We start from the raw sequence: 10,384 nt of genomic DNA on the forward strand, positions 1-10,384 counted from the left end.
CAAATGTAAGTAAACTTAAGTAACCATTTAAATTATTTATAAGAGATTTAAATTTGAACAAAAGCTGTGCAAATTGCCAAAAAAATCCACTCATGTTAGGTATAATTAAGCTTTCAAGAGGTAAAGACAAATTAATGAAATAATGTTAAACTCATGTTAAAAAAACTTAAATAAATGAAATTTGTCCTACATTTTTTCAGTTTTGCAGTATATCTGCTTAATTATCAACATTTTGGTCATGTTTGTTATTCAGATTTTATATAAATATTAGAGGAACAAGAGTGCATAAGGAAATAAGGTGAATGAAAATAAATAAATATAATTTGTTTCTTATTGTTTAATTAACTGTTATTCCAGGTATCAAATACAACACGTTGGGGTCAAACACAAAAATATTATATAATTATTATCTACAAATATTTCCATAGACTTTCATTTTTACTTTTGTAGATAAATCATTCGATAAACTTTACTACATAAATGTGATCAAAAACCAGGATCAGCCACCATTTTAATGATAATTATAAATGAAAAAACAAGTTTTGCTCATATGATTTTTATTTAATAGCAGAGTAGAGAACATGCAGTTTGTTTAAATAGTTTTTTGTGTGTTTTATTTATGTTTTATTATATGTTATCTGATTAGCATCATTTTACAAACATAAATGAAAGCAATGTTTTACTGGCTATAATTATCCAAGTATACCACCAAGCAAACCTAAAAAGCGTTTCTCTTTTTCAGTATAAAGATTTGCAATCTCCTCTTGATTGAAGCTTCTGGTTTCCTTTTCAGAAGCTTCCTCTGGATGATCCAAGGAATCTAGATCACGCACTGCGGCTTCCAGTCTTTTCATCACTTCATGTTCTTCAGCTGTTCTCTTCCCATTCGCAAAATGCTCAGCCAATCCTTTAGCCAAGCCTTTTAAAGCTGATTTACCAGCACTTAGGATGGATGCTCCTATACCTCTGATTTCCCTCAGTGATTCTTCTTCTAAAACATCCCTCTGATTCAGAGACTGTTCATCATTCTTTACACTAAAAATAAATCAGATTGGTAAACTAATTTTATGACTTTAACATTTTAAGATTAAACTACTTATTGTTTCTTTTTAAATATATTTTATTTTCTGAAAGCACAGCTCATCATAATTAGGACAGGTTGTCACATCTGGCACTCTGAGGGCGTTTGCTTGGTCTGTAGTACCACTGAGCAAATAACAGACATCAGTAATTGCTTATCAAAAAAGCAGTTCAGTTCTTTAAATTGGGTATTTAGGCGTGCGTATTTGTACCCAATTAGTTTAAGTTTATAACAACTAATTCTCTCTCTCATTATCACTATTTAGTTATTGTGTTCAAGAGCAAACACCTCTGGAAGAAAATTTTTTATGTGTGCGGGTTCGCTTACTTTTACAAGTTGAAAGTAAAAAGTTAGCGCATGGGAGAAACCTAATATGCACTAACCAACTGCACTAAACCCGAATGTAGTTATGAATATTTTACTTACAATGTTCTTCATATATAGCTAATTATTTTTTCATAAAATATCTATCTATTGTTCTATTTATGTGTATCTATATATCTATATCTATCTATCTATATATAAGTATATACAATTAGATATATACAGATAGACATACGAATATATATTTAAAAATACAAAGTACATTGTCTACTCTTTGAAGAACATTGGAATGTAAAATATTTACAGTAAATACAGTAAATAAGTAGAACACATTGTAAAACATCAAAATTGCTTCAAAATTATTTTTAGGGCATGTGAGTGGAATGGGCTCCAACGATATATGTAAACACATATATTTATGTGTTTATATGTCTATATATGTCTTCCCTGGGGAAGTCTCCCTATGGGTGATGGGGGAAACCAGACGTGGACTCCTTGCCCAGTGTGCTTAGAGGAATGTGGCTGCACCTCACTGACGAGGCCCATAGGAGGCCGAAACGATCGTCTGGGGTTGTCATGTTCCTTGTTCAGAGGAGAATTGCCTGGTATTTCGGGGCTGGACTGACCTTACTTGGCGGGATCAGACTGATATACTTCAGGAAAGTTTTCTTCTGTGAAAAGCACACTGGTCTAAAAGAGGCTGCTTCCGGGTGGTAAATCGCCATAGAACAAGCCACTGAGCTGTTGTTCGTTCCTGGTAGAGCGCTTCTCTCTTTGTATGCAAATTATTATGACCCTGGGGAAGTCTCCCTATGGGTGATGGGGGAAACCAGACGTGGACTCCTTGCCCAGTGTGCTTAGAGGAATGTGGCTGCACCTCACTGACGAGGCCCATAGGAGGCCGAAACGATCGTCTGGGGTTGTCATGTTCCTTGTTCAGAGGAGAATTGCCTGGTATTTCGGGGCTGGACTGACCTTACTTGGCGGGATCAGACTGATATACTTCAGGAAAGTTTTCTTCTGTGAAAAGCACACTGGTCTAAAAGAGGCTGCTTCCGGGTGGTAAATCGCCATAGAACAAGCCACTGAGCTGTTGTTCGTTCCTGGTAGAGCGCTTCTCTCTTTGTATGCAAATTATTATGACCCTGGGGAAGTCTCCCTATGGGTGATGGGGGAAACCAGACGTGGACTCCTTGCCCAGTGTGCTTAGAGGAATGTGGCTGCACCTCACTGACGAGGCCCATAGGAGGCCGAAACGATCGTCTGGGGTTGTCATGTTCCTTGTTCAGAGGAGAATTGCCTGGTATTTCGGGGCTGGACTGACCTTACTTGGCGGGATCAGACTGATATACTTCAGGAAAGTTTTCTTCTGTGAAAAGCACACTGGTCTAAAAGAGGCTGCTTCCGGGTGGTAAATCGCCATAGAACAAGCCACTGAGCTGTTGTTCGTTCCTGGTAGAGCGCTTCTCTCTTTGTATGCAAATTATTATGACCCTGGGGAAGTCTCCCTATGGGTGATGGGGGAAACCAGACGTGGACTCCTTGCCCAGTGTGCTTAGAGGAATGTGGCTGCACCTCACTGACGAGGCCCATAGGAGGCCGAAACGATCGTCTGGGGTTGTCATGTTCCTTGTTCAGAGGAGAATTGCCTGGTATTTCGGGGCTGGACTGACCTTACTTGGCGGGATCAGACTGATATACTTCAGGAAAGTTTTCTTCTGTGAAAAGCACACTGGTCTAAAAGAGGCTGCTTCCGGGTGGTAAATCGCCATAGAACAAGCCACTGAGCTGTTGTTCGTTCCTGGTAGAGCGCTTCTCTCTTTGTATGCAAATTATTATGACCCTGGGGAAGTCTCCCTATGGGTGATGGGGGAAACCAGACGTGGACTCCTTGCCCAGTGTGCTTAGAGGAATGTGGCTGCACCTCACTGACGAGGCCCATAGGAGGCCGAAACGATCGTCTGGGGTTGTCATGTTCCTTGTTCAGAGGAGAATTGCCTGGTATTTCGGGGCTGGACTGACCTTACTTGGCGGGATCAGACTGATATACTTCAGGAAAGTTTTCTTCTGTGAAAAGCACACTGGTCTAAAAGAGGCTGCTTCCGGGTGGTAAATCGCCATAGAACAAGCCACTGAGCTGTTGTTCGTTCCTGGTAGAGCGCTTCTCTCTTTGTATGCAAATTATTATGACCCTGGGGAAGTCTCCCTATGGGTGATGGGGGAAACCAGACGTGGACTCCTTGCCCAGTGTGCTTAGAGGAATGTGGCTGCACCTCACTGACGAGGCCCATAGGAGGCCGAAACGATCGTCTGGGGTTGTCATGTTCCTTGTTCAGAGGAGAATTGCCTGGTATTTCGGGGCTGGACTGACCTTACTTGGCGGGATCAGACTGATATACTTCAGGAAAGTTTTCTTCTGTGAAAAGCACACTGGTCTAAAAGAGGCTGCTTCCGGGTGGTAAATCGCCATAGAACAAGCCACTGAGCTGTTGTTCGTTCCTGGTAGAGCGCTTCTCTCTTTGTATGCAAATTATTATGACCCTGGGGAAGTCTCCCTATGGGTGATGGGGGAAACCAGACGTGGACTCCTTGCCCAGTGTGCTTAGAGGAATGTGGCTGCACCTCACTGACGAGGCCCATAGGAGGCCGAAACGATCGTCTGGGGTTGTCATGTTCCTTGTTCAGAGGAGAATTGCCTGGTATTTCGGGGCTGGACTGACCTTACTTGGCGGGATCAGACTGATATACTTCAGGAAAGTTTTCTTCTGTGAAAAGCACACTGGTCTAAAAGAGGCTGCTTCCGGGTGGTAAATCGCCATAGAACAAGCCACTGAGCTGTTGTTCGTTCCTGGTAGAGCGCTTCTCTCTTTGTATGCAAATTATTATGACCCTGGGGAAGTCTCCCTATGGGTGATGGGGGAAACCAGACGTGGACTCCTTGCCCAGTGTGCTTAGAGGAATGTGGCTGCACCTCACTGACGAGGCCCATAGGAGGCCGAAACGATCGTCTGGGGTTGTCATGTTCCTTGTTCAGAGGAGAATTGCCTGGTATTTCGGGGCTGGACTGACCTTACTTGGCGGGATCAGACTGATATACTTCAGGAAAGTTTTCTTCTGTGAAAAGCACACTGGTCTAAAAGAGGCTGCTTCCGGGTGGTAAATCGCCATAGAACAAGCCACTGAGCTGTTGTTCGTTCCTGGTAGAGCGCTTCTCTCTTTGTATGCAAATTATTATGACCCTGGGGAAGTCTCCCTATGGGTGATGGGGGAAACCAGACGTGGACTCCTTGCCCAGTGTGCTTAGAGGAATGTGGCTGCACCTCACTGACGAGGCCCATAGGAGGCCGAAACGATCGTCTGGGGTTGTCATGTTCCTTGTTCAGAGGAGAATTGCCTGGTATTTCGGGGCTGGACTGACCTTACTTGGCGGGATCAGACTGATATACTTCAGGAAAGTTTTCTTCTGTGAAAAGCACACTGGTCTAAAAGAGGCTGCTTCCGGGTGGTAAATCGCCATAGAACAAGCCACTGAGCTGTTGTTCGTTCCTGGTAGAGCGCTTCTCTCTTTGTATGCAAATTATTATGACCCTGGGGAAGTCTCCCTATGGGTGATGGGGGAAACCAGACGTGGACTCCTTGCCCAGTGTGCTTAGAGGAATGTGGCTGCACCTCACTGACGAGGCCCATAGGAGGCCGAAACGATCGTCTGGGGTTGTCATGTTCCTTGTTCAGAGGAGAATTGCCTGGTATTTCGGGGCTGGACTGACCTTACTTGGCGGGATCAGACTGATATACTTCAGGAAAGTTTTCTTCTGTGAAAAGCACACTGGTCTAAAAGAGGCTGCTTCCGGGTGGTAAATCGCCATAGAACAAGCCACTGAGCTGTTGTTCGTTCCTGGTAGAGCGCTTCTCTCTTTGTATGCAAATTATTATGACCCTGGGGAAGTCTCCCTATGGGTGATGGGGGAAACCAGACGTGGACTCCTTGCCCAGTGTGCTTAGAGGAATGTGGCTGCACCTCACTGACGAGGCCCATAGGAGGCCGAAACGATCGTCTGGGGTTGTCATGTTCCTTGTTCAGAGGAGAATTGCCTGGTATTTCGGGGCTGGACTGACCTTACTTGGCGGGATCAGACTGATATACTTCAGGAAAGTTTTCTTCTGTGAAAAGCACACTGGTCTAAAAGAGGCTGCTTCCGGGTGGTAAATCGCCATAGAACAAGCCACTGAGCTGTTGTTCGTTCCTGGTAGAGCGCTTCTCTCTTTGTATGCAAATTATTATGACCCTGGGGAAGTCTCCCTATGGGTGATGGGGGAAACCAGACGTGGACTCCTTGCCCAGTGTGCTTAGAGGAATGTGGCTGCACCTCACTGACGAGGCCCATAGGAGGCCGAAACGATCGTCTGGGGTTGTCATGTTCCTTGTTCAGAGGAGAATTGCCTGGTATTTCGGGGCTGGACTGACCTTACTTGGCGGGATCAGACTGATATACTTCAGGAAAGTTTTCTTCTGTGAAAAGCACACTGGTCTAAAAGAGGCTGCTTCCGGGTGGTAAATCGCCATAGAACAAGCCACTGAGCTGTTGTTCGTTCCTGGTAGAGCGCTTCTCTCTTTGTATGCAAATTGTAAATACATATATACACATATAAATACTAAAATACATATGTTAACACATATATACATATAAATGAATATATATATATATATATATATATATATATATATATATATATACTGTGTGTATATATATATATATATATACACACAGTATGTATATGTAAGTGTATTTATCTTTATGTTAAAGTCCTTTGCATGCCTTTTTTTCTAACAATTTATACCTTTTTAATTATTTTAATTTCATAGTGTTATGAGGGTAAATGTACTTTTAAATGTAATATTGATGTGTTTTGGGCAAATGTTAGACACGGATAACTTAATTCTGTAAATTCATAAAACAATTTATATCCCACTTCTGATTTAAAATAAGATGAGAACAGTTTTGTAATGTGCTGTATTCTGTTTTAAAATATGGAAATAAAATGTATCTTTCAGTTTAACACCCTTGTTCAAATTACCTTTATTTCTTCTTCCTTTTAATATCTTACACAATTGTCTGTGCTCTCATATAATGTAATGTGTATATGTACTAAAGGGAAAATGGAAGCAGAAAGCACTTTACAGCAACCAATGTTTTGAAAGCTTTATGTCACAAAATTATTACCACAGATGGAAATATGACAATTGCATTTTTATAAACTCTTTAGAATATTTAGTAGTTTCTCTGAAATAAAATATTCAAATCTAAAAAACATGAGTTTTGATAGTTCTATCCTTGTTTATTTATTTTTACCTTCGTGCATATGTAGATGCTATTAAAAAGGACACTGCAACTATGTACTTAAAATTCATCTTTACCTGTTAAAAGTAAAGAAAAAAAGAACAATTTGGACCACATCAAACTTTTACCAAATGTATTGATTTAAATCTTATTAAAGAAACATTAAAACAAAGATACATTACAGTAAAATTATACTATCATGATTCAGATAGAGCATATGCAATTCTAAACAGCTTTCCATTTAACTATGTGTAGATTATACAATTCCATAGAACATGTCAGTATTAATTTATAGATAAAGATATTGTTCTCTCATGTACAACTACAAGATTACTAATATCCCTTATTGCTAATTATTTTCATGATTACACCACAAAGCCTTATAATGTTTAGTATTCCGTGTAATGTTATAAATGAGCATCTGATTAATTTAATTGCTATTAATATTGTGTTGTTTCTTTACTCTGGTGCCATAAAAAAGTGAGTTACCAGTAATAAAAATCTATACTAAATGTAAAATAAAGGTCACGCTCATAAGAAGTATAAATAAAATTGTTACAAATATATAAGTATAAGATATAACATTTGCTTACCAGGATCTCAGGATATTATTATAGGTTATCAGATATCTTGATGTGATGGTCTCTTAGGTGTGAGGGATTTACACCTTATATATCTGTGTCTTATTAGTAATATATATTCAAATTATCCTGAACACTTTTCTAATAATTTTGTAAATTAATATTTGCGTTAAATGATTTCAGCAAAGTAATTCACTTTATAAAAGCAAATAATAGCATCACCTTAATTAAAGTCAAATATTACAGTTTCATAGTTTAATTATATAACATGATGTAACAAGTGACTATGATTTGTTTTATATATTTGGATTGCAAAGAGTGTATGATTAGTTAGCTTGTGTTTGTTCATATGTGTTTCAGTGTGTGTCTTTAACTGTGTGTTTATTAAAAGAATGAACCAAAACCTAGGAATCCTAGGTAAAAGAGAGAGAAAAGAGAAGAATTTGCGTTTTTGAGTGTTTTACTTTTTTGGATTGTGTGTAAGTTTCCCAGGTTTGGGACATCTCTGCATAAATTTCCATTTTCCCATTTTTGAGGTAAAAGTATTCTTCTAGTTCTATTAAATCCGTCACTTTCCCCACCCACATAGCCAATGAAGGGGCTCTATTGTGTTTCCAGTTTTTAGCTATTAGTTGTTTTATTCCATTGGTCATGATGGTAAATAGGCGCTGATAGGGTTTGTATTTAATGTGTGGGGGTTTATTAAGAAGCCATATCAGAGGGTCTAAAGGGAACCTAGTTCCCAATATAGATTCTATTTCATTGATGACTTTCCTCCAAAAGTTTTGAATGTCGTTACACCACCACCACATATGTGCATCATTACTATTAACGTGTCCACATCTCCAGCATTTATTCGATTGGGAACAGAATAATCTATGTAATTTCCGTGGGGTAAAATACCACCCATGTAACACTTTGAAGTTGAGTTCCAGAATGGAAGAGGAGATAGAGGATCTCATAGTGGCTTGGAGCATTAGAGTGCTCATTTGAGGAGTTATAACAACTCCCAAATCTGTTTCCCACTTTTCCAAGTAAGGGGGTATATAACCTGGAGGATTCTGAATTAATAGTTTATATATTGTGGATAATGTGTGCCTTAGTGGTGGTGTTTGTATGCATAGAGACTCAAAGTTTGTCAAAGGTCTTGTCATGTTGTTATGTTCTTTGTGTTTAAGTATGTAGTTTCTAGCTTGCCTATATGTGAACCAGTTTGAAAAACATTCATATACCTCTTTTATCAGGTCAGTCTGCGTACGTATTGATTCATTTGTGATCATGTTGCGTACTGTAAAGTCTTTACTTGGACTATCTGTTTCTATAGAGGCTGTGGAGGGTCGTAACGTGAATTCACCATTTTCCAAAAGGGAGGTCAATGGAGATGGAATAGATGAGATAAACAGTGATGTGTTAATAGTCTTCCTCCAGACCTGAAAGGTCTCCCTCGTTACTGGGTTGCCATCTATTTTTGGTTGGAGTTCATTAGATTTAAACCAACATAGTCTGCCAAGGTGCGGTTTCTGATTAATTAAATGTTCTAGTGGGACCCAGCATTTATGTTGAGAGTGAATGTTCCAGTCTACAACTCTTTGTAAAAATATAGCCTGTCTATATATTTCTAAGTTCGGTACTCCCATTTCTCCTTGTGATCTAGGGGATTGCATTATACGTTGATTTATTCTTGGAGGTCTCTTGTTCCAAATGTATTCATTAAATGCTTTTTGTATGGAGGGTATGTAGCTTTTTGGAAGTGGGATAGGTAATGTTTGCAAATAATATAATATTCTTGGGAAGATGTTCATTTTAATAACTTCTATGCGTCCCAGCCAAGATATCTGTTTAGATCTCCATGAAGAGAGGTCAGTAATAATTGTGTGTTTAAGTGGAATGTAGTTCATCGTAAATATTTCGGTAAATGTTGGGGCGAGTTTAATACCTAAGTATTTAAGTGTAGAGGAGCACCATGAGAAAGATGTAATTTTTTTAATAGATTGTATTTCCGTTTTATTTATATTTATATTTAAAATTTCTGATTTAGATTTATTGATAGAAAAGTTAGAAAGTGTGTGAAAGTTCTCTAACTCCCTAGCTAATTGTGGGATTGATTCTGCTGGTTTTGTGATAGTGAAAAGCATGTCATCTGCGAAAAGAGAGACTTTATATTGTTGAGTGTTAATATTAATACCGTGAATTTGTGGATTGTTCCTAATGTTTGTGGCTAACGTTTCTATTATACAGGTAAACAGAAGAGGCGACAGGGGACATCCCTGACGCGTCCCATTCGTTATAGTAAAGGGTTTGGAGAGGGAGCCATTTATCAGGATGCGTGCACTGGGTTGGGAATAGAGAGAGAAGATCCGAGACATAATCTGCGGGCCAAGGCCCATATGTGTTAGAGTGGCTTTCAGGAAGTCCCAAGCAATACGGTCAAAAGCCTTTTCGGCATCGGTTGATAAAAATAGGGAGGGTATATTGTTCTTGTTAATATGATGTATTAAATGGAGAGCTCTCACCGTATTGTCTTTGGCCTCTCTTCCCCGAATAAAGCCTACTTGATCTGAATGTATGATGTGGGGGAGGATTTTATTTAACCTCTGGGCTATTACTTTCGCGAAAATTTTAACATCAGTATTTAGCAATGAAATAGGGCGGTAATTTGCAGGGGAAGTGGGAGCTTTGTTCGGTTTAGGTATTAAAATTATATGGGCTTCTAAAGCCCTTGCCGAAAATGTTTCAGAGGAGTCTATGGACTGGAAGTAATTCAATATGTGTGGGGACAATGTTTCGCGATATATTGTGTAATATTTGTGGCCAAATCCATCAGGGCCAGGTGTCTTTCCGGTAGGTAAATTTTTGATTACTAAATCTATTTCTTCTATAGTTAGAGGTTCTTCTAAACTATCTTTTTGTTCTTGAGTAATGCTAGGTAGGTTTAAATGCTTAAAATAATTGTCTATTATTTGTAGGCGTTTCTGAGGGTCGTTAACATGGTGATTAGAACTGGTTTTGATATTGTATAGTTTCTGAAAGAAATTTCTGAATGTATGTGTTATTCCTCG

General features: G+C 39.3%; 1 protein-coding gene across 1 annotated transcript; it reads right to left on the reverse strand.

The window, feature by feature from the left end:
* Positions 1-322: 322 nt before the first annotated feature.
* LOC128651658 (bombinins BLP-7/H-BO-like) lies at positions 323-6,815 on the reverse strand. Its single transcript, XM_053704657.1, has 2 exons — positions 6,757-6,815; positions 323-1,035 (listed from the first exon to the last, which is right to left on the reverse strand). The coding sequence occupies exons 1-2, from the start codon at positions 6,813-6,815 to the stop codon at positions 693-695; spliced, it is 402 nt and encodes a 133-aa protein (XP_053560632.1). The 3' UTR covers positions 323-692.
* Positions 6,816-10,384: the final 3,569 nt, after the last annotated feature.

Source organism: Bombina bombina, chromosome 3 (genome assembly GCF_027579735.1).
Source record: "Bombina bombina isolate aBomBom1 chromosome 3, aBomBom1.pri, whole genome shotgun sequence".
Taxonomy (NCBI): domain Eukaryota; kingdom Metazoa; phylum Chordata; class Amphibia; order Anura; family Bombinatoridae; genus Bombina; species Bombina bombina.

Coding starts and splice junctions, on each gene's coding strand:
- LOC128651658 (XM_053704657.1), bottom strand. CDS start 6,815: ATGAATTTTAAGTACATAGTTGCAGTGTCCTTTTTAATAGCATCTACA. Junction 1,036..6,756: donor GCATCTACATATGCACGAAG/GTAAAAATAAAT, acceptor ATTTATTTTTAG/TGTAAAGAATGATGAACAGT.